Genomic DNA, 21,459 nt, shown 5'->3' on the forward strand with positions numbered 1-21,459 from the left:
AAACTAAAAGAAAATAGAAGAAAACAAGGGCTGCCGGGTGAGCAAGAGGGAGGGGATGAAGGTGAACCAGGAGTTCCTTACGCTGGTGCTGCTGGGCCAAGGGACGACACACTCGCACACCCCAGGGGCGCCGGCTCCAGCGACGCTGCCCCACAACAAGAGCCCCTTCGAGTATCTCCACACGGAGGAGGGGTTCCTACACGCCAAGACCTACTTCAGCTTTATCGCCAACAACAACGACGAGACCGACGAGTACTTCAATGAGAACCAGTTCATCAACTTCCTCAGGAAGCTTACCGATTTCAACGACCACGAGATCCTCGAGATCTACGACACCTTCGGTAACCCCCCACCCCACACTTCAACAACTTGGCCCACCGCCCTGTCTCACTGCCCCGCTCCACGACAGATGTGCGACTGGGCGAGGCCAGCGGGATCCGCTTCGAGGAGTACTTCTGCATCCTTTCCCTCCTGGGCTCTCGCGACCACGGCCAGCTGACCAAGTCCCTGTACGTACGCACGCTACCGTACATCGCAGCGGCTGAACACCCGGCTCGGCTGTGGTTAGGTTTCTGCACGGCGAGTCCATGTTCAACATACTTGTCAACAAGCTCACGGGTGAGGTGATCTACGACAAGTTCAGGAGACTGGGCTTCCTGCTGGGCATCCCCGAGACATACATACTAGGTAATGACCGACAGTGCTGGCGCGGTGGCCACTCCCCTGTAACGATACTGATGCACTCTTCACTTTGAATGTACGGCACACACACAGCGAGGTTGTGGCCCTTTCAGCTGAATGCGTTTTCGTCGTTCGACCGCGACTCATTCATGCTTCACTACTTCGATATCCTCTCCCACGTGGAGATCTACCTCAAGCAGAACGACACCAGAGATTCGGATGACGGCAAGACCAAGGGTCCTCGATGCGCCGTATCGTGACCGCCGACCGGCTTAACACGCCCTCACTTGTCCCCGTCTTTCTTGTACAGCCTCCGTACTTTTCACATACAATGGCTCGAGTCCATCACTTGCTTCCTTGCAGGCACACACCAGCATCTGAAGACTTTGAACTCATCCTCATCAGCCTAAAGCCCAAAAGGCTGACAATCAGAAGGCCAGCCCAGGAGTGGGCAAGCAAAATTCCAAGGATGCCAAGAGAGCACTGACAGGCAATGACTTGGGTGTGAAGATGGAAGATGGAGGGGTGGCTGTTGTTCCGTTGGTCATCTTCGCCAAGCGCAGGCGAACCCTGAGCGAGAAGTCGTGGTCTGGTCGGGGACAGCGCCATGGTGGCGTCCTATAAAATGCCAGAGCGTGGCCGGGTCCAACACGCACAAGCTGCTCACACCACCCTACAAACACAAGACTTACACAAGGTTTGCTCACACCACGCGAACTTGCTCTTGGGCAAACATGCGCGCTCATGCTCCTTACTTGTGCAGATGGCCACCACGCAAGGGCAGACCACTCTGGGGAAGGAGGTGGCAGTTCATGACATCTTCCAGAAGACTTTGGACAAGACTGGGCACTGGCTCAAGGACATCAAGAACGAGTGCAACCTGGCCGACATTCACCAGGCCTACACCCTTCTGCGCGCCGTCCTGTTCACCATCAGGTACCACCCCTTCTTATTCCAGATCACCCCTGTGCGCTCACCCGCCCGGCTGTGGCCCTCATCAGGGACCGGGCGCCGATGATGGACACGATCCACTTTGCGGCCCAGCTGCCGATGCTGGTGCGCGGCTTCTTCTTCGAGGGCTGGGTCCCGTACGACACGCCTGATAAGGGTACGTAGCCACGTCTAGAGTGTTGATCGAGTGGCGGTAGTTGGCTGATGATAGCTCTCGAACAACCCAGATATCAAGACGAAGCAGAACTTCTTCGATACTGTCACGTTGCACGTGGGCAACAGGCCAGGCCCTCTCACTGAGGACATCGAGCGCAAGACCATGGGCGTACTCAAAGGTACAAGCGGCCACCATGAGTGAGATGACCGATGGTTGACCTGTGGTCTGGTGCATGCAGTGATCAACAAGTACGTCACCAGCGCCGAGATGAAGAAGCTCGAGAACGTCATGCCCCACAACATCAAGGAGCTCTTCTCTCCTCAAGCCCAAGTACCCACCTCGGCCAAACCACCACCCAAGCCAGCGCCTGACCGAACACAGCTGTTTTTTGCAACTGCTGTTTGTGTAACTCCACAAACGGAGGAGTCAATTACATGTCTCGCATTCTCGCAATCCAAGGCACCAACGCTTGGCAACGCCGATTCGCCTCACGGCAGCAGCTGAACGACGAGCGCAGGACAACGGACCACCGAGACCCCAACGAGCCTTTTTGTTGGCCCGCAGCAACCTAGCCGCAGTTTGCCTCTCCTTGACACTTACACAGCGCCTAGGACTTACGCTACCTGTATTACCGCTAACAAAGAAGACGAAGAAGAAGACGAAGCCGCAAGCATGAGGGAGTACACACTTGTCGTCCTGGGTCCTGGTGGCGTTGGCAAGGTAGTTTTTGATGATTTCTCCGACCATTCGTGGCAGCCTGCTCTCGAGTCTCTATGCTCATGTTTCTTTCCTTCCCTCTCCTCTTCCAAATAAGTCGGCCATTACGGTGCAGTTCATTCACGACAAGTTCCTCGAGCGATACGACCCCACCGTCGAAGACAGCTACCGGTACACCGCAAGCCCCCCCCCGTCGCTTTTCGTTTCATTTTGTAGTTTCGCTTTTCGTTTTCGTGAACTGGCCGGGGGGGGGGTAGTACACCCAACACGCCCGTTTTTGGTGCTAAGTACTGACGCGTGGCGGGCTGCCGGGCGCACAGAAAGGAGATAGCTGTCGATGGCGCGGCGTGCACGCTGGACATCATGGACACTGCTGGCCAGGACGAGTACAAAGGTAACAACTCAAACATGGGCCTGCATTATTTTTATATTATATTATATTATATTATATTATTTATTTTTGTTCGACCGTGATTGGTGGATTGCTCATCACGCTTGTTTGTGGTGGTGCAGCGCTGATGGACCAGTACATGAAGAACGCGCACGGGTTCCTGATGGTGTACAGCATCACGTCGACGACGAGCTTCGAAGCGATGAACAAGTTCCACGAGAGCATTCGCCGAGTGCACCCGACGGCCCTGCCGGTGCTGCTGGTGGGCAACAAGGTCGACCTCGAGAACGACCGCGAGATCCAGCGCGCCGAGGGCGAGGAGTGGGCCAAGAAGCACCACACGGGCTTCATCGAGGTGAGCGCCAAGGGCAAGATCAACGTCGTCGAGACCTTTGAGTGGATGGTGCGCGCCATCGACGAGTGGCGCAAGAAGCACCCCGATCTCAACACCCAGCGCTCGGCCGCCGTCGGCAAGAAGAAGAAGTGCACCCTCTTCTAGAAGCGGAGGAAACAGAAGAAGAAGAAGAAGACCGGGGAGGAGTGCGCGCAAGAGGGTGGCACCAACATGATGGTGTTTTGATGCTGTGTTTTTTCAGCCACACATTGGGCTTTAGATGAGGCAGTGCTGTGTACATACATGAAGACAACAAAACATTGATATGTTGCAACGTTTCTGTTTGCGCGTGCCTATAGTCGACACAAAGTAATGTTTTCTTTCATAATTCCCTGGCCATTTCTGTGAAGATAACTGTAGATAGCAACTGCCAACAACCAACAATCGAACGATCGAACGTTAGAAGAATGGAGCCTCGAATACGGGGGGAGGCTCATAGTTCTTCGGGTGGGAGGCGCATTCATTGGACGACTCCATTCTTCGAGAGGCGAGGCCTCGCGCCCGCGGACGCGATTCGATATGGCGCGATTTTTGCCGAGCAGGCGATCGAGCGCGAGGACAGCGGCAGCATCGACCACGCACTCCTTCGCGAGATGGGTATCGTGCTGGTCGGGCATCGAATCAAGATCTTGAAGGCCCTGCACGATGTGCTAGCCGTTACAACCGGAATGGAGGGCGAAATGGAACCTCATCAACGGCCCGCCCCCGGGCAAAAGCCCAGCTTGGCGACAAGTGCGACCACCGCTTCATCTCAACATCAATCAGGAGCTGGCCATGCCTCAACGTTGAGGCCGCCCGTGCCAACGACAATCTCGGCTACGCCACTTCGGTTGCCAAGCGGCCACCCTACCGCGAAGCGACCTCGAGCGGTCGATGTAGACAAAGAGAGGCATGACTACACAATGAAGAAGCAGAAGCAGACTCATGTGGACCTGCTCGAAGAGGACGAGAAGAAGAAGAAGGAGAAGGAAAAAGAAAAGGAGGAGGAGGAGGAGGAGCGTGAGAGCAGCATGTTCAGTGCTGACACGAGCGCGGCGGAAGACGCCAAATGGAGTGGGGACTCGGATGAAGAGCACAACGGCAGCGAAAGCGAGGACGAGGACGAAGAAGAGAAAGCGGAGAGTAGCTCCATGACCCAACGTCCCATCCTACGCGAAGGTTCGTTCCTCCTCATCACCATCACCATCACCATCACCATCACCATCACCATCACCATCACCATCACCATCACCATCACGGCCTGACCGCGGGCAATCGGGTTCATCAGTTGTCGTGACCCCGCGCGACGAAGACCTGCCGCGCATCGACTTCGACATGGTCAAGGACGGCCAGCTCGACAAGCTCAAGGAGTTCATCCTCGCCTCGTTTCAAGCAGGACAGCAACCACGGCCGCACCAGGTGGAGTGCTGCCCACCATCTAGAGCTCTATGTGCCTCGTGTGACCCCTACGTTGTGCAAGCTCACACCCTTGATCTCTCTCTCCTTCACCTGCGCACGCACACACACCGCACGCACACGCACACGCAGTGGGAGGCCGTGTTCAAGATCGTGCAGGACCTGCTGCAGCCCGTGGAGAACCTCGAGTCGGAGGCCATGAAAAACTTCCTGCTGCAGCACTCTACCGGCAGCGGCAAGAGCCTCACCATCGCGTGCTTGACCTATTGCCTCTACCTCCTGCGGGTAACCCTTCTCTTCTCTCTCTCTCTCTCTAGCACCACGTGTTCTGAATCTATATCACGACACACACACACACACACACACACCACTAGGACATCTGGAATAGCAGCCAATTCAAGTACAACAAAATAGTTGTAATGAACGACAGGTAAGCTGCTGCTGTCGCGCTCATCTTTCGTTTGTGGTTCGGTGTGGCGGTGCACGCACCTGACTCTGACCGGCGGCGTGGCATGACGTGGCATTGCGCACAGGAAAATATTGGACGAGCAGCTGGGCGACACGGTGCTGGACTTTCTGTCGGCCAACGGCATCGGCGATGTGCAGCGGAGTAAGTCCTCGGACCACCTAGCTGCGCTGATGCTGGCCGATCGCCCCAGAGTGATCATCACCACCATGCAAAAGTTCATCAAACTAGGCAAGGTAAGAGAGCAATCCTGGTGACACACCAGCGCGTGCGTGTCGCTGCAGTGGGCCATGGATCGTGCAGCTGATCGCCCGCGTCCGTGTTCTACGCGCTCGGTGCTGTGGTTGTAGGTCGACATGGACGAGGACAAGCAAAAGACCATCGCCATCATCGCCGACGAAGCCCACCGCTCCCATGGGCGAAAGAGCACTCGCACCATGCACGGTACTGCGACAAGCGGCCGCTGCCCGCGACCATGCCTGACAAAGCGCTTTCTCACTGGTCTGGCCCTTTTTTTCGGTCGAAACGTTCTCAGAGTTCTTGACGGGCTTCTCTCGGCAGTCGAACCGTCTCTCGTATTTTAGCTTCACGTGCACCCCCAACTTCAAGGCGCTCGAGATGTTCGGCGTGCGCAATGCCAACGGAGCCTACGAGCCTTTCCACTCCTACAGCATCGAGCACTGCATCAGGTGAAGCTCTTCTCCACCCTTCACTCTTCACACTCGATGAAGGAACGTGGGCCGACACTAACGAGCGCAAGTGCACAGGGACGGCTATGTGCTCAATCCGCTGTTGAACTACAAGAGCGTCGGCATCTACGCCAAGCTGACGCACCAGAAGAAGGAAGAGAAGTCCTTCGAAGAAGGTACGTCGACCCTCCAGGCCCTTCTTCTTCTTCTGTCCCCTCTCTCACGTGGCGGTGGCGGTGATATCTATCTGTGAAGGCCAAGATGCCACGTACCACCTGGTCAAGAGCGCGGCGGATGACCGCGTGCTGCTCCGGGAGAAGGCCAAGTACATCGTCCAGCACTTCCTGGAGGTGCTCGAGACGAAGACCACGCCCACGTTTCGGCCCAAGGTAACCAACCCTCCCCGATTCGAAATCGCCCTCTTCCTTCGTCGCTCCTGCCTGTATCGCCCACCTCACTGATGTCGTCTGGAACGACACCGCACATCACCCATCGCGCAGGCCATGCTCATTGCCAGCAGTCGCAAGCACATCATGTGGTACAAAGAAGAGATCGAGAAGCTGCTGCCCGACATTCCTCGCGACAAGGTACCGCCCGATGGCGCTCCCGCAACTGTCTATTCTTCATGAATTAATTAATCTTTTTGATGATGATGGTGATGGTGGCGGGCTGGATCAGCGTTTCGGCGTGGTGGCGGCCTTTACCCAGTTCCTCTATGACGGCAAGCGGTTGGTGAAGGAGACCGACGTGGCGGTGAACGGCAAGTACGCCAAGGACATCGTCAAGTTCTTCAAGGACCCGGCCTCAAGCGTGAAGCTCATCATCGTGGCCGACAAGTTCCAGACCGGATTCGATGAGCCCATGCTCCACACGCTGTACGTAGACAAGCGTCTACGCGGCTCCAACGCCGTACAGACCATTGGTTCGTTCATACCTACATTTGCGTGTGCCGTGGTGCGTGTGCGTGTGCGTGCCGTGGTGTGTGTGCGTGCGTGCGCCGTGGTGGGTTGCGTGCGCGATATCTAAACTCATCAATGGCTGTTGCTTCTAGGGAGGGCGAACAGAGCGGCGCCGGGCAAGACGGATACGTGCATTGTAGATTTTGTGAATAGTCGAAAAGACATCGGCCAGGCGTTCGCCCTCTATTGGAAGATCACGACCCTCAAGTGCCATGCCAACCGGTGCGAACTCGCCCGCAATCTTCTTCGAGTTCACACACACACACACACACTGACGTCGAGCCGGCCGCGATGTACAGCACTCCGCAGGAGGCCAAGCTTGACCGAGTCTCGACACGGCTGCTGCAAGTGCCCGGGCTCGAGCAGAAGTCGCTGCAGACATGTGCGTGCACACGACACTCTCTGTCGCTTCGTGTGTGCGCTTGGGTATGGCCGTAAGCGCTAACCACTTGGCGGGCGGCGCGTCATTTCTATTTCTATTTTGTATATAATAGGTATGGACCATATTACGATCGAGGATGCCCTGCGAATGAAGGCCCAGAACAGGGACCGGCTGATCGAAGACGACCTGCGCCAGTATCTGGCGCTGTGCGATCGTCTGCAGGTGGAGAACGCGCGGATTCCCTATTCGTTCATCCGCCGCCTTCTGCAGGAGCTGGCCCAATTGCGCCATCGACGCAAGATCAACACCTTCCAAGCGCTCCTCGACAACGTCACCATCACCATCGAGAAGATCGAAGAGGAAAAGGGTTCGTCTGTCGTCACCATCATCATCATCCCCGTCTTCATTCTTCTGTGTTCGCTCTTCGCTCTTCCCCCCCCCACACAATCCCTGATGATGGTCTCCTCTCTCCCACACGCGTAGGCGCCATATTTCTGGGGCCGGACGGGCAGGTGCTGCAGATGCCCTCCGACGAGACAGCCAGGAAGCGATTTGTCAGGCAGGAGGTACACAAATTCAGCTCTGCCACTTAGTGTGGTGTGTGTGGTGTGTGTGGTGTGTGTGGTGTGTGTGGTGTGTGTGGTGTGTGTGGTGTGTGTGGTGTGTGTGTGCGCGCGCGCGCGCATGCGTGTGTGCGTGTGTGCGTGTGCACTCGGGCGAGGTCGCTCACCGTTCGCGCTGCAGACGATGACGTCGGACCAGATCGTGGAGGCGTCCAACCACGAGTACCATCGGCGGGTGAGCAACATGTGGGGCGACCCCAAGCCGTCCGACGACCCGGCCGACGTACCCGAGATCGACAAGAACACACTCGAGTTCGCCCAATCGATCTGGGCCTCGCGGCGGCGGGCCTCCGGGTCGGAGGTACGCTCTTGGCCTTCCCTCTCGAGATGAAGCAGGAGGGGACGAGCGATTATAAGTCAAGTCTCACTCGCGCTTGGCGCTCTCGATGATGGCAGCCACCGCCGACGGAGGCGGAGAAGAAGCGGGCCAAGGAGCGGAGGCTGGTGGTGTCGCGCGACGCCTACAGTGTGCTCGACCGTGAGGAGTTCGCCCGCCGCGGACGGCTGCCGCAAGCCACCCGACCCGCTGCTCGGGACCGCACACCCTCACCCCCGCTGCACTTATCATTTTCATCATCTTCTTCATCATCTTCATCATCATCTTCATCTTCATCTTCATCTTCTTCATCTTCATCATTATCCTCTTCATCTTCATCATCAGCCCTTCCTTTTAGTCTATTGCCGACTCCGATTTTATCTTCATCGACGGCTGCCGCGGCTCAGCGGTTGACGTCGTCAGAGCCCGCCCTGCCCTTCGCTTCGTCATCATCGTCATCATCGTCGCCATCGTCATCATCATTAACTTCACTATCGACATCGACATCAACTTCCTCATCGCCTTTGCGCATGTCTTCGGGCGATGACGAGCGCTCTTTGCGACGGACGCGAGGTACGCGCGCGCTTTTCATTCATCACACACACACACACACACACGAACCCTCACCCGCACCCATGCGATCGTGCGCCCAGAGCGTCGACCGCCGCCCCTGCGCCACCTGATCCAGCTCCTCTCCTCCGCCACGTGCGACGACAAGGACCGTCGAAAGGCTCTCCGCGCCATGCGGGACCACGTCACCCTCGGTACGTACCAAGCTTACACCTCGTTTCTCGTCTGACTTCTGTGTTGGCACCAACACTGTTTGGTTTTTGCTCACAACAGAGGAGAGCTGGGCGGTGGTGCGGGACCTGGACGGGCTGCGGCCGCTCGTCGAGCTGATCACCAACCGGGAGCGCAGCGCCCTGGAGGACATCTCCAGCAACCTCTCCGAGCGCGGCTGGGCCATCGCCGCCCTGAGCGAGCTCGCCCGCGACGGTAACCCCCCCCATTTCTATTTCCATACCATTTATTATTTCAAAAAATATGAAATATTATTGTTTGTTATTATTAATAAATGTTAATAATAGTATTACCATTACTATTTACAGTGTTTTTTTATTTAATTGTTGTGGTGGTGGTTTGGGCGGCGAGTAGAGCAAAACAGGGAGGTGATGCGGGAGCTGCAGGGGATCGCGCCGCTGCTGCGGCTCTTGTCGCCCGCGAGCCAGACCCCGCCCTACATCCAGGAGCTCGCGCTCAAGGCCCTTCGCAACATCTGCCTCGACAACGGTGCGTGTGCGGTCGTGTGTCGTGTATGTCGTGTGTGTCGTGTGTCGTGTGTTCTGAGTGTTGTGTGCCGACACACACAGGGGCCAACCAGCGGCTGGTGCGGGAGCAGGGCGGTCTGCCCGACGTACTCGCTCTCCTCCTGCAGACCGACAACCATCACCTCCAGCTCGAGGCCGCCGGCACCCTCTCGGTCCTCTCACACGATGGTGCGCACCACCCTCCCTCCCTCTCGCTCGCGCCGCCCAGCCACTAATTCTTTTTTTCTTCTCTTTTTCTCTTTTTCTCTTTTATGACAATAGCGGAGGCCTGCGTGTGGTTGAAGGAGCACGCCACGACCCTGCGGCAGCTGCTCGAGTCGCCGATCACGCCGCAGCACCAGCCCCAGCTGCTGGCCAGTCTCTTCCACATCGTCAAGCGGCTTTGCCAGATCGATGTCAATTTCCGCAAGCAGTCGATGAAGGACGAGGCCCTATGGCATCTGACCAACCGACACGCACACGCGCTCCTGGAGAGGTAACACGCACACGCACACGCACACGCACACGCACACGCACACGCACACGCACACGCACACGCACACCACGTTTCGGTTGGGTGCTTACAATACGGTGTGTGGCGTTGGTCACAGTCTGGCGAGCGAGGCGCAATCGCTGCGTTCGTTCCTCGATCCGGCCAACTTCAACCACTTCCTGCCGAGCAAGCGCTTCGTGCCCAACCTCCAGCGAAGCAGGAACGAGATCACCGGCGAACTCATAGAGGGCTCGTCGTCGCCGTCGTCATCAACCGCATCAGCCTCCTCGTCATCGCACAACGGCCCGGATGGGCACGCAGGTCTACGGCGCAGTCGTTCGTCCAGCGTGCGGGAGCCGTCCGCTTCGCACAAAAGGAAACGCGAGAACGCACCGGAGAGCGGTGGTGCGCCCGCAGCACCGCCTTGTCCCGCCCCCGAACCCGACATCACTGGCGCCGCCGCCGCCGCATTCGCGCGAGCCGGGCGGCCTGGACCGCCGGCGCATGTTCTGGTGCGGCGGATGCGGTCGAACTCGGCGCCCATCGTCAAGCCTCAGCGCCCTCACCAGCAGGCCTTCAAGAGAACTCGGACCGACGAAGCAGCGTCCAGCACCACAGGCGCGGCGGAGCAGGGACAGGCAGCCAATCCAATTTTGTCGTAAAACACATGTTGCCAACATACGTTACATATAAAATGTAAACATGTTGAAACATGTTCTCTTCTTTGTGCCAGTTCTCTCGGCAAACAACAAGAGGTCGTTTAGGAGAGCATGCGCAGGTGTTGCATTCGCTCAACGAGCCGCTGGGTCTGGGCATCGAGGTTCGACTGCGCCTTGCCCTTCCTGTTCCGCCGTCGCTCGCTGCTGTCGCTGTCGGACTCGGGGTCGGTCGAGTGGTGTCCGTTCTCGTACACCGCCCCCGCCTGCTCGTCCTCCTCCTCCATCGCTCCCTCCTGTCGGTTATTATTGTTATCATCGTCCTCCTCGCTCAGCTCGAAACTGAAGTCCTCCGCGTCCTCGTCCAGCTCGCTCCCTCCTCCTGCCAATCCGCCGGGTGAGTCGGAGCGCAAAGGCAACACGCACACGCACACACCACCGCACGCAACGCGCAACACTACGCAAGAGACGGACCTCGGGCTGGACTGCCGTTGGCGGAGAAAAGGGATCGATTGAGTCGGGGGTTGGACGAGCCGCCGCCTCGGTCGCCGCCGTTGCTGAGGCTGCCTCGCCTGGGGGTCATTGAGAGGTACTCGGGGTAGGGCGACTCCTCGCCCGCACGGCTGCCGGCGTCGTCCGCGTACTCGTCTTCATCACCGCCGTCGCCATTGCCGTTGGCTTCTTCTTCGCCGGCGCTGGAGGCCTCAGTGTCGGTCGACACTGCGCGCCTCCGCGCGGAGGCCGACGACGACGAGGGCGGAGCGCGTTGTGTGCTCTTCTGGAGGGACTGTCGGAACTGCTGCCAGCTGGGCGATGGAAGCGCAGATGACGATGACGAGGCCGGCGACGACGGGAACGGCGCCGACTCCTTCACTTGCTCTGCACGCCGCCGTACAACACAGACCTGCAGGTCAGCAACGTGTTCGCGCGTGCGGTGCGGTACATGTCAAGGTGGTGAAATTAATGGGCTCCGCGTACTGGTGGCCCCGACGGGGGTGGCGCCGACACTGAGTCCAGATGGCGCGGGTCGGCCGGGCATCTGAATCCTGACGTTGGGTCCCGGAGTCCTCTTGGCTCCCTGCTGGTGGCCATCGAGACAGTGTGAGTGTGCACCACACGACACACGACACACACGACACACACACGACACACACACACGACACACACCACACACCACACACCACTGCTTACCGTGGTTGCGGTGGCGGTGGGGCGCAGGGCCGACTTGGGGGTCTTCGTGCTCGCGCCGCCATTAGAGACTCCGCCGGAAGCAACGGGCGTCTGCGGGGGCGGAGGCACCGCGGGTGCGGCCGTCGCGTGGCCGTTGCTGGTCGAGGCCTGTCGAGGCCGGGTCTGCACCGGGGTGGAGAGCGCCGAGATCGGAGCCGCCGCCCGCATAGCGGATCGCTGTTCGATGTAGAGGGCCTCCTTGTCGAGAAGCTGCTGCTCGCGTTGCTGCACCACCCAAGCATTGAGAACACGTCAGTGAGACACGACACGACACGACACGACACGACACGACACGACACGTCAGTGAGACACGACACGATACGACACATACGACAGGGAACGTACATAAAGAATATCTTCTCTCTGCTTGAGCGACTTCTCCCGCGCTTGAATCAATTTTTCCCTCCGGTCGATCTCTTCGCTCTTTCTCTGTTAAAAACAAAAACGATGAGCCACAAGCCAAGCGTTAACGTGGCACGCGAGGCACCATCGAATGAGGAGAGAAAGGACGGCGTGGGACCAACCTTGGCCAGCTCGATGGCGGTCACGAGCGCCTCCATCTCGCCCAGGTGCGAGTCGAGCTGCTTTCGCTTGAGGTCTATCGACTCCTCCGCTCTCTGCACACGAACCCCCAGCTCAGTAACACACACGACACACACAACACACACGACACACACACACACACCACAAAGACACAATAAAAAAAACCGCTGCTGAACCTTGAGCTGGCGCTCCTTGTCGTTGCGTTCGCGCGCAAACTGTCTGCGCTGCTCCTCGAGCACCCGGAACCGGTTCTCAAGCTGTCGCTCCTTCTCCTCGACCTCAGTGCGCAGGTGGAGCAGGACCGTCTCCTCCTGCTTCATCTCCTCCTCCCGCCGCTCGATTTCGGCCAGCATCTGCTTCTCCTGCTCCCGCAGCCGTGTTCGCTCTTCCTCCAGCGACTCTTGCATTTCCCTCTCTGCGCCCTCTTCGTGTCAGTGGCCGCACGTACGCACACACGCACACGACACGACACGTGCACGCGCGCTGACGGGGCGGCGCTCACCTTTGGTGGTGAGCGCGGTTTCCTTGTCCTGAAGGTGCTGCGCGAGGGCTTCATGCTGTTCCACCTTCTTCTGGAACTCCTGAATCCGCGCCCATAGCTTCCGCCTCTCGGCATTGACCACCTCTGAACCCACCAACGCGCACGCACACGCACCACCGCACACGCAACACACAACACAGCACACGCGCCACCGCACGCACACGTGTGAGACGGGTACTGAGGATGCAGCGAGAGAGAAGTGAGGGAAGGACCTTCTCGCTGGGCTAGAGCCTGCTTCTGCTGCTCGACCTTGACGTACTCGTGTTCGATCTTCTTCTCCACCTCCTTGAGCTCGTGGTGCAGGAGGATCGCCGCGGAGAACGCGTTCGCCGGCCCGGCCGGAGGACCGGTCGACGACGACGACGACGTTGGCGACAGCGGCGAAACCGCAGAGGGCGCGCCCGACGACAAGCTGGCTGGTGGCGACGTCGCGGCGTGGGCGTGGGCGTGGTGATGGGCGTCGTCGGCGCGACGATGACCGGTCGGCGGCTGCTGTGTCGGCTGCTGCGAGGGCGCTGCGAGCTGCGAGGGCGACAGGGCCGAGGATGATGGAGACGACGAAGAGTAGTAGGACGAGGACGAGGGAGAGGTGGTGAAGGGCGTGGAGAGGATGGAGGTGACGAGCGGCGGCGCGTACGACGCCGAAGCGGCCCCGGCGTGCGGGGTCCGTGAGCTCGAGGCGTGCGCGTGCTGTGGGTTCCGGTGCGAGTCGAGCGAATGATGACCGGCGGCACTGCTGTGAGCACCAGTCGCCGGCGCGCGCGATTCGTAAGAAGACGAGGAGGTGGCGGACGACGACGGAGGAGCCCACGAGCGGGCGCCACCGGCGCTCACCGAGGGTCGCGTCGTCGACGACCCACCGTTGCTGCCGCGGTCGCCGGAAGATGATGAAGAGAAGAAGGACGAAGCCGACGACGGTGCCGTGGTCGAAGGAGTGGGCGGGAGCGGGGAGAGGTGGGACGTCGTTGATGAACCGTACGTCGAAGAGTAGGAGGAAGGCGACAGAAACGAAGAAGAAGAAGAAGAAGACGTTGAGGGCTGCGCTCCTGGGCGAGCAGTAGCGCGGGCGGCAGAGGCGAAGGAGGAGAGGCCATCGAGTGAAGAGGGCGAGAGGGTGGAGGCGGAGGCGGAGGAGGAGGGAGACAACCTCGGGTCGGTCGTGGTGGGCTTGCCGTCGGCGAAGTTGCGGATCTGCTGCGCCACGGCCGACTCGAGGCCCTCGAGCGTCTGGAGGAGGAACACGAGCGATGACGGTTTCCCGTCGCTCAGGGAGGGCGACAGCGGGGGGCCGCCCCCATCGTGGATGTCGGATGAACCAACCGAAGATGAGGGGACAAACGGATGAGCCCCGGGGGGAGCAAGGGGCGGTGAATCGGTTAGCCCGGCGCTGATGCGGCTGTGTGTAGATGATGAGGGGCCGGATGAGAAAGAGGAAGAATAGGAAGAAGGCTTGGTGGATGAATTGCTGTTGTTGAATGCAGAGGGTGCCGAGTACGGCGTGTGGAGCGAGGAAGAGCCTGAACCGCGCGGATTGTGCATCTCGTCTCCTCAATTTTAGTGAGGAAAGAGCAGCGGGGCTCCAGATCGAGGATTGGAGGTCTGTTCCCGCCCTTTGGAGTATTTCTAATTGTTTTTTTATTATTTAAATAGAATCATGGCCCAAGAGATGGAGGCGCAGGAGATAGTCGAGCTCTTGGGCATGCTGCCTCACCCCGAAGGTGGCTACTACAAGGTTTGCACGTGTTCCATTCTCCTTCCCTTCTCCTTACCCGTAATCGATGCGTTCATCTGCAGTCACCGTCCAAGGATGGCTGCATTCTTCCTTGCTTTGGGCTAACTCAGGAGTGGGCACGGTGCAGGAAACGTTCCGGGCGCCGGCAGAGAAGGAGGGCGAGCGCGGGGCGTGCACGGCCATCTACTTCCTCCTCGCCGAGGGGCAGAAGTCTCACTGGCACAAGGTCGACGCTGTCGAGACCTGGCTCTGGCATTCGGGTGCGTGGGCCTGCATACACGAACCCCAAAGCAAGCAATGATGATGGTACACAGCTGTCCATCATCGGTCACTCACAGGTGAGTGGGACACACAGGTGCGCCGTTGGAGCTGTCGATCTCAGAGGACGCTGAGACGGTGAGCGCCACTGTGCTTGGAGCCGACCTCAAGGCTGGGCAGCGACCGCAGGGCGTCGTGCCCAAGGACGCGTGGCAGGCTGCTCGGTACGCACATTGCCGTACAATGCGTCATGATCGTGCCTCCTTCCTGTTGTAGAAGCATCACTCACCTCCGTCTTGCTTGGTGATCAGATCGCTGGGCAAGTGGACGCTGGTGAGCTGCACCGTGGCGCCCGCATTCGAGTTCTCCGGTTTCACTCTCGCGCCGCCCGGGTGGGCTCCCGGCAAGCCCCTTGCCTAACGCGTTTTGCTTTGCTTGCACCTCCCTGTGGTTAGTCTTGTGCGGTGGTGTGTGCGTCGTCGCTGGTTTTTTCTGGCCAAACCAAGAACACAATTCTTGGCTGTGGCGACGCAGATGAAAAATTTGAAGAATGCGGTGAGCGAATAAACGGCGCATAGTTGCCAAAGCGTGGGCTTCCGCTATCGGCCCCGCGGGATTTCGCTTCAGAGGGCTGTCGACGTCGACCCAACACACGGGGAGCACACAAGCTGCTCTCTCCGCGGCTCCCCTTCTCAAACGTTCGGACCGAATCAACAAGAAGTAGAATCGCAAGGCCTTCCATCCACACCTCTAGAACCTCTTCTATTCCTTCGATCATCATCATGAGCAAAGACGATGAATATGACTACCTTTTCAAGGGTACTTGCCTCCCTGTTATGCGGAAAGTAGACGATAGATCTGTCATCTCTCCAACATTCAAACTTGATCGAGTGCTGGCGCGTGGATGATTGAATTGAACCTCTTGTTTCTTCTACAGTGGTGCTGATTGGTGACTCTGGCGTCGGTAAGAGTAATCTGCTGTCGCGGTTTACACGCAACCAGTTCAACCTCGAATCCAAGTCCACCATTGGTGTCGAATTCGCCACCAGGAGCATCAAGTGTGACAGCAAAACCATCAAGGCCCAGATTTGGGACACAGGTACCAGCCTCCGCCACTCTGCCCAAACAACATTTCATCATCTTCTTTTGGGGCGCTCTACTCAAAGCTGCTTTCTTCATCTTGCCAATTTGCCTTGCGATCGCGCAATCGTAGCGGGTCAGGAGCGCTACCGAGCCATCACGAGCGCGTACTACCGAGGAGCCGTCGGTGCTCTGCTCGTGTACGACATCTCCAAGGCCGTGACGTACGAGAACGTCGAGAGGTGGCTCAATGAGCTGCGCGATCACGCCGACAGCAACATCGTCATCATGCTCGTCGGCAACAAGAGCGATTTGAGGCATCTGCGCGCCGTGCCCACCGAGCAGGCCGCTGCCCTGGCTGAGAAGCATGGTCTCTCCTTCATCGAGACTTCGGCCCTCGACTCCACCAACGTCGAGCTTGCCTTCCAAAAGATCCTCACCGGTGCGTCCCACCCGCTCAACAAGACCTGACCGCCCATCATCAAAAGATGGTCCACCCAGATTTATTTGTTTATTTGTGTTCTTTCTTTCTCTGTTCGTTATCTCATGCTTCCTCGCCCCGTGTGCAGAGATCTTCCACATCGTTAACGGCGGGAAGCAGCTGGAGACGAAGAAGGACTCTCAGAGCGTCGACGGCGAGACTGAGGTGGTACAGGTCGGCGGCGACCCAGCCCCCAAGAAGGCCGGCGCCTGCTGCGGCTAAGCCCTCGCTTGACTCCTGTCCATCACGCCGTGCTAGCACTTCTATTCTCTCGTCTCTCTCTACGTCGTCCTTCCTCTTCGTCTTCTCTCTTCACCGCTCGTCGGCTTGGCTGGGGCGGATCTTTCACGTGCCCTACACCTCTCGGCCTCCATCTTTCGCTTCGGACTTGCTTTAGCTTCTTCCGTTTCCTTCCGGCATCACCCGCGGCCCAACGTTTGCGCAAGCCAACCACGCAGCAGCTCCTTCCACGACTCTTCTTCTTCCTTCAACTACGATCCGGTCAGAGAGTGACGGCGGACGAAGTGCCAGCACGCACCAGCCAACCATCACCGTATCATCGCCACCACCAGCTTTATGTTCTTCTTTTGTTTGTGGTTAGTGTTTGTGTATATAACAAATTAATGTGCAACCAACAAGCCAACCAATGAAGAGAGGGACAACCCTGTTTGCAGAGCCTCTTCTTCTCTTCTTTGCTTTGGTCAGCCCCCCCCCTGCCCTTGGTGACCCCTAGGCGCCCGGTCAGTGGTAACGCACCAAACAAGGAAAGCGTGCCCTTTCGGCCAGCAAAGACGAACACAACCATCAACAAGCAGCCAGCAAACAACACAACATGTCCACTGTACATCTTGCCCTCCCTCTTTCTCTTCTTCACCCTTAATCTTGCTGGGCTTATAAGAAGAGGAACCCTACAGAAGGAGATTGTGCACACGGACGGGAGCACCTATGTGGGAGAGGTTGACAGCGAAGACCAGCCGCATGGCCACGGGGTGTACAAGTGGACGAACGGCGACGTGTACGAGGGCGAGTGGCACCACGGCAGCAGGGAGGGGAAAGGCCGCTGCGCCTATGGGTCTGGCAACATCTACGATGGCCATTGGAAAGACAACCAGAAGGACGGCAAGGGCAAGTTCACCTGGGAGTCGGGCGACGTCTACGAGGGCGAGTGGGCCGACGACGAGCAGCACGGGAAGGGAAGCTACACCTACGCCTCGGGCAACTCGTACGACGGCCACTGGAAGCACGACATGAAGGACGGCAAGGGCAAGTTCAAGTGGGCTGCGTCTGGCAACGCGTACAAGGGAGAGTGGGCCGATGACAAGCCGCACGGCAAGGGCAAGTTTACAAACGGAGCTGATGGCCGCAAGGTCCTGCGCCACTACAGCTCTGGCCAGTGCACCCTCGAAGAAGAGTACCACAAGGACTCCTAAGGTGACCATTTGTACATTTAAATATTCTTTTCTCTCTGCTTTTCTCTCTTGCTGGAACTTTTCTTGCCGTTCGAGCAGGATCAAAAAGCAAACAAGAGATGGGCACGCGCGTAGGAGAACATTTCAATAGCGATTGTTCTCCTATGGGGCCTAGTACTTGGAAAGCTGCGTCGTGCCTCCGTTTTTTGTTGTTGCACTCTACCGCTCGCCCTCGAATCAGCAATCTCACCACCACCGAACGATGAGATCCGTCAGCTCCTCCCGCATCGCCCTTTCCTCGGCTCCTTTGCAGGTACCGCCCTGAATCTTCCACTTTCCAATCCCTCCGGAACAAGATGGACTCATCTTTCTCCTTCATCTCAGCGCCTCGGCCTCCGCACGGTGAGCACGCACTCTGCTCAGCTGATTGACATGAGCAAGACCAGGCCCCTCGCTGGTACGGTTACGCTTGCTCTCTAGTTGATTCTCTCGATCTCACTCTGATGTTGGGGGCACAGGTGGGGACGTCATCTCCGCCAAGCAGTTCGACAAGTCGAGCATTGAATACGTGTTCAAGGTACACTGGTCATGTGTGTGGCTGCGTGCGGCCGATCTTTCGCTCACAGATGCTTTTTCTTTTATGTAGGTTGCCGCTGGCCTGAAGAAGGAGGTTGAGCGCAACGGTGGCGTCGATCTGCTGAAGCACAGGGTGCTGGCCAACGTGTTCATGGAGCCTTCGACGAGGTAAGCGTGATTCCGCCCTTTGTGTTGACCGCCTCCCAGTCGCGACAATCACGCCTCATGGCAGCTAACATATACACAGGACTGCCTCCTCCTTCCACGCTGCCATGCTGCGCTTGGGCGGAGCTGTCGTTCCCATCAACGAGCTTACCTCCTCCGCCCAGAAGGTTTGTGTTCGCCTCTCAGAACAGCAGACCTCTCATTCACACGCCTTTGAATGCTCATATTTCGAGTCATGCGTGTACAGGGTGAGACGCTGGAGGACACCGTGCGCACCATGGAGAACTACGCTGACGTGCTCGTTCTGCGCCACCCGAAGGTGGGTTCGGCGGCCACCGCTGCTCACTACGCCCGCATTCCGGTCATCAACGCTGGTAATGCACGCCTCCCAAATAGATCTGTTGCTGGGCGCGTTACCGACACATCCATCGCCTGATTGCTACTTGCGCGCAGGTGATGGTCAGGGCGAGCACCCCACCCAGGCTCTGCTGGACTTGTTCCTAATTCACCAGGAGAGGGGATCCATCGACGGAGCCAGCATCACGCTTCTCGGTGATCTCAAATACGGAAGGTACCGCCCCCCCTAAGCAGTAGTCGTCCATTGACCCCAAACAAACCTGACGACACGCATTGTTCTCAGGACCGTTCACTCCCTGTCCGTGATGCTCGCACTCTTCCCCGGCATCAAGATCAACCTCGTGTCGCCGCCCAACCTGGCGATGCCCGCCGAAGTCGTCGCCGAGGTGAAGGCCAAGGGTACGTGTCTACGCGCAAACATATATGTTCTTCGTGAACGCTTCTTCAAGTGCGGCTGGGTTAAACGTTTCTCTTGTTGATTGATCGGTACAGGCATCACCGTCACTGAGACGGCTGATCTCGACGCCGTCCTCAGCACCACGGACGTCCTCTACCAGACCCGTGTGCAGAAGGAGCGTTTCGCTTCCCTCGAGGAGTATGAGAAGTCCAAGGGCGCCTACATCATCACTCCCGCTACGCTCTCCCCCGCCAAGAAGGTGCGCCCCGTTCTCGCCCTTGTGGCCGCCTTACGTAAGGAGACTTCCTCTCATCACACATCACTCTGCAGAGCCTGTTGCTGCTTCATCCGTTCCCCCGCGTCGATGAGATCACCCCCGACGTCGACCAGGACCCCAGGTAACGACATCCACTTGCACTTGCCGGGCGTCGTGCCCTGATCTCCATTCTCTGTACACGGACACAACTACATTCTCACCGCGGTGCAGGGCGATGTACTTCAAGCAGCCTCAGTACGGCATGTACATGCGGATGGCGCTCCTCGCCTCCGTTCTCGGCAAGGAGGGTCCCGTGCTCTAAGCTTAGAGTCGAGGACCTCGCATTGGCCACACGACAGAGGTCGCGCGCCTGGCACACCCACCCACTTCCAACAAGACGTCGCAAGTACTCCCACCATGGTCACCTCCTGTCGCCTAGCTTTATTTGGCAGTTTCTGCTTTATTATTTCACGATTATTTTGATTGGTGCTGCAATTTCGGTCGACGCCAGCGGAAAAGAGACGGTTGGGAGAGGTACGTGAAGGAATGGACGGGTTTTCTGGTCGCTTTGCGCGGGGAGCGGGCCGAGCTCGTCGTTGTCTTCCTGCGCGAGCGAGCACCCTTCAGCGCTCTCTCCCTCATGGATGAGTGCAATTACGAGTCCACCCGCCAGGCCAACGATCTGGACTGGGGGAGAAGAGGGCTAAGGGAGGACGAAATTTCTACCAACTGTTGCGAACGAGTTGGAGAGCGAGGCGCGCAGTTGGCGCCCATAAATGCTACTCGGCACGTCTGTTCCTCTCTTCTCATTATCATCTACCACACAAGCCGTAGCAAGCAGTCGCTCCACCACTCCTTCGCAAGCCTTCTCTCTTCTCTATCCCACCTGCGCCGCCAAGGTACATTCGCCCTTTCTCACTATAGCACTAGTCAACACAGCCGTTACCAATCCATCGGTCTTCTTTCTTGTTGGTGCTGCCCACAGAATGTCGACCCCAGTAGTTGTGCCCGTTGCTCCCGCCGCGCCGGTGGCGACGACCACCACGGTCTCCACGCCCGTCAAGCAACAGGGCTTCTTCGGGCGCCTCAAGGCCAGGGCCGACCGCAACCCGCTGCTGGCCATCCGCCGCGTGATCTGGATCCTGCTGGCCGGTATACCGCTCGGCCTGCTCTTCCTGGCCGCCGCGCTGGCCTTTGCCGTGACCATCATCGGCGTGCCGGTCGCGTGGGAGCTGTTGAAGCTGGCGCGGTTCGCATTCCTGCCGGTCGGCTACAAGGCCGTGCCGCGCTCGGGCCGCGGAAAGAACCCGCTGCGCAACCCCAAGTCCCCGTTGACGATCGCCGCCAACATCGTGTGGGCCATCTTCTTCGGCATTCCCATCTCCGTGCTGCTCCTGTTCGTGTGCATCATCCAGGCCCTCACCATCATTGGCATCCCGTCGGCCCTCCAGTTCCCCAAGCTCGCCATCTTCGCCCTGTGGCCCATCGGCAAGAAGATCGTCAGCAAGCAGAAGTACAAGGCCAACAAGCAGGCCCGCAGGGACCTGGCCACCGCCGAGGCCGTCAGGAGGAACGAGGCCGCCGCCCTCGCTGCCACCACCCCCATGGAGAGGGTGTAAAAGCAATGGCCAACCTCTCCTTTCTTATCGCTTCATCTTTTTTTATCTGTTTTTGCTCTTCTTCTTCTTCAGTTTATATCTTTCCCTTTCTCCCGTTCAGCAAGCGAGGAGGATGCGCGTGTACAGAACATATGTTCTTCTCTTGTCGATACCCCCCACCCAACCAATAAACCACCTCACCCACACACCGCTACGGAGCTTGCCAGTTGTTCTGCCCAATGGCAAAGGGTTGTGTCGG

The 21,459-nt window shown here is 58.3% G+C and overlaps 10 protein-coding genes across 10 annotated transcripts; 9 read left to right on the forward strand and 1 right to left on the reverse strand.

The window, feature by feature from the left end:
* Positions 1–55: 55 nt before the first annotated feature.
* ACA1_289840 (uncharacterized protein) lies at positions 56–941 on the forward strand (the record flags this gene model as incomplete). Its single annotated transcript, XM_004367929.1, has 4 exons — positions 56–341; positions 410–509; positions 569–687; positions 775–941. 4 exons carry the CDS (start codon positions 56–58, stop codon positions 939–941), a joined length of 672 nt encoding a protein of 223 aa, XP_004367986.1.
* A 503-nt stretch (positions 942–1,444) lies between these two features.
* Positions 1,445–2,293, forward strand: ACA1_289850 (uncharacterized protein; the record flags this gene model as incomplete). The annotated part of the gene is made up of 5 exons (XM_004367930.1): positions 1,445–1,617; positions 1,683–1,789; positions 1,860–1,967; positions 2,028–2,119; positions 2,249–2,293. The coding sequence occupies 5 exons, from the start codon at positions 1,445–1,447 to the stop codon at positions 2,291–2,293; spliced, it is 525 nt and encodes a 174-aa protein (XP_004367987.1).
* A 168-nt stretch (positions 2,294–2,461) lies between these two features.
* ACA1_289860 (Raslike protein 1, putative) lies at positions 2,462–3,396 on the forward strand (the record flags this gene model as incomplete). The annotated part of the gene is made up of 4 exons (XM_004367931.1): positions 2,462–2,509; positions 2,604–2,677; positions 2,827–2,900; positions 3,020–3,396. 4 exons carry the CDS (start codon positions 2,462–2,464, stop codon positions 3,394–3,396), a joined length of 573 nt encoding a protein of 190 aa, XP_004367988.1.
* A 797-nt stretch (positions 3,397–4,193) lies between these two features.
* ACA1_289870 (DEAD/DEAH box helicase) lies at positions 4,194–10,583 on the forward strand (the record flags this gene model as incomplete). Its single annotated transcript, XM_004367932.1, has 23 exons — positions 4,194–4,449; positions 4,559–4,689; positions 4,819–4,971; positions 5,061–5,116; positions 5,220–5,388; positions 5,503–5,596; positions 5,688–5,841; positions 5,920–6,017; positions 6,097–6,230; positions 6,342–6,428; positions 6,520–6,763; positions 6,893–7,022; positions 7,100–7,182; positions 7,295–7,549; positions 7,666–7,748; positions 7,927–8,106; positions 8,202–8,694; positions 8,775–8,885; positions 8,965–9,117; positions 9,277–9,411; positions 9,492–9,617; positions 9,711–9,924; positions 10,040–10,583. 23 exons carry the CDS (start codon positions 4,194–4,196, stop codon positions 10,581–10,583), a joined length of 4,083 nt encoding a protein of 1,360 aa, XP_004367989.1.
* A 98-nt stretch (positions 10,584–10,681) lies between these two features.
* ACA1_289880 (uncharacterized protein) lies at positions 10,682–14,430 on the reverse strand (the record flags this gene model as incomplete). Its single annotated transcript, XM_004367933.1, has 12 exons — positions 10,682–10,790; positions 10,833–10,959; positions 11,052–11,456; positions 11,556–11,655; positions 11,769–12,032; positions 12,153–12,236; positions 12,332–12,424; positions 12,527–12,765; positions 12,853–12,975; positions 13,104–13,303; positions 13,529–14,287; positions 14,387–14,430. 12 exons carry the CDS (start codon positions 14,428–14,430, stop codon positions 10,682–10,684), a joined length of 2,547 nt encoding a protein of 848 aa, XP_004367990.1.
* Positions 14,431–14,557: 127 nt separating this feature from the next.
* On the forward strand, positions 14,558–15,301 carry ACA1_289890 (cupin superfamily protein; the record flags this gene model as incomplete). Its single annotated transcript, XM_004367934.1, has 4 exons — positions 14,558–14,623; positions 14,751–14,883; positions 14,979–15,105; positions 15,193–15,301. The coding sequence occupies 4 exons, from the start codon at positions 14,558–14,560 to the stop codon at positions 15,299–15,301; spliced, it is 435 nt and encodes a 144-aa protein (XP_004367991.1).
* A 362-nt stretch (positions 15,302–15,663) lies between these two features.
* Positions 15,664–16,664, forward strand: ACA1_289900 (RAB11B protein, putative; the record flags this gene model as incomplete). Its single annotated transcript, XM_004367935.1, has 4 exons — positions 15,664–15,700; positions 15,819–15,980; positions 16,095–16,403; positions 16,531–16,664. The coding sequence occupies 4 exons, from the start codon at positions 15,664–15,666 to the stop codon at positions 16,662–16,664; spliced, it is 642 nt and encodes a 213-aa protein (XP_004367992.1).
* Positions 16,665–17,274: 610 nt separating this feature from the next.
* Positions 17,275–17,872, forward strand: ACA1_289910 (membrance occupation and recognition nexus protein 1, putative; the record flags this gene model as incomplete). Its single annotated transcript, XM_004367936.1, has 2 exons — positions 17,275–17,283; positions 17,357–17,872. The coding sequence occupies 2 exons, from the start codon at positions 17,275–17,277 to the stop codon at positions 17,870–17,872; spliced, it is 525 nt and encodes a 174-aa protein (XP_004367993.1).
* A 241-nt stretch (positions 17,873–18,113) lies between these two features.
* On the forward strand, positions 18,114–19,924 carry ACA1_289920 (aspartate carbamoyltransferase; the record flags this gene model as incomplete). Its single annotated transcript, XM_004367937.1, has 11 exons — positions 18,114–18,164; positions 18,236–18,308; positions 18,370–18,428; positions 18,498–18,595; positions 18,675–18,759; positions 18,840–18,966; positions 19,046–19,163; positions 19,233–19,348; positions 19,442–19,605; positions 19,677–19,744; positions 19,834–19,924. 11 exons carry the CDS (start codon positions 18,114–18,116, stop codon positions 19,922–19,924), a joined length of 1,050 nt encoding a protein of 349 aa, XP_004367994.1.
* Positions 19,925–20,588: 664 nt separating this feature from the next.
* ACA1_289930 (uncharacterized protein) lies at positions 20,589–21,221 on the forward strand (the record flags this gene model as incomplete). The annotated part of the gene is made up of 1 exon (XM_004367938.1): positions 20,589–21,221. The coding sequence occupies one exon, from the start codon at positions 20,589–20,591 to the stop codon at positions 21,219–21,221; it is 633 nt and encodes a 210-aa protein (XP_004367995.1).
* Between the last annotated feature and the right edge of the window lie 238 nt (positions 21,222–21,459).

Source organism: Acanthamoeba castellanii (assembly GCF_000313135.1).
Source record: "Acanthamoeba castellanii str. Neff unplaced genomic scaffold scf7180000084777, whole genome shotgun sequence".
Classification (NCBI taxonomy): domain Eukaryota; phylum Discosea; order Longamoebia; family Acanthamoebidae; genus Acanthamoeba; species Acanthamoeba castellanii.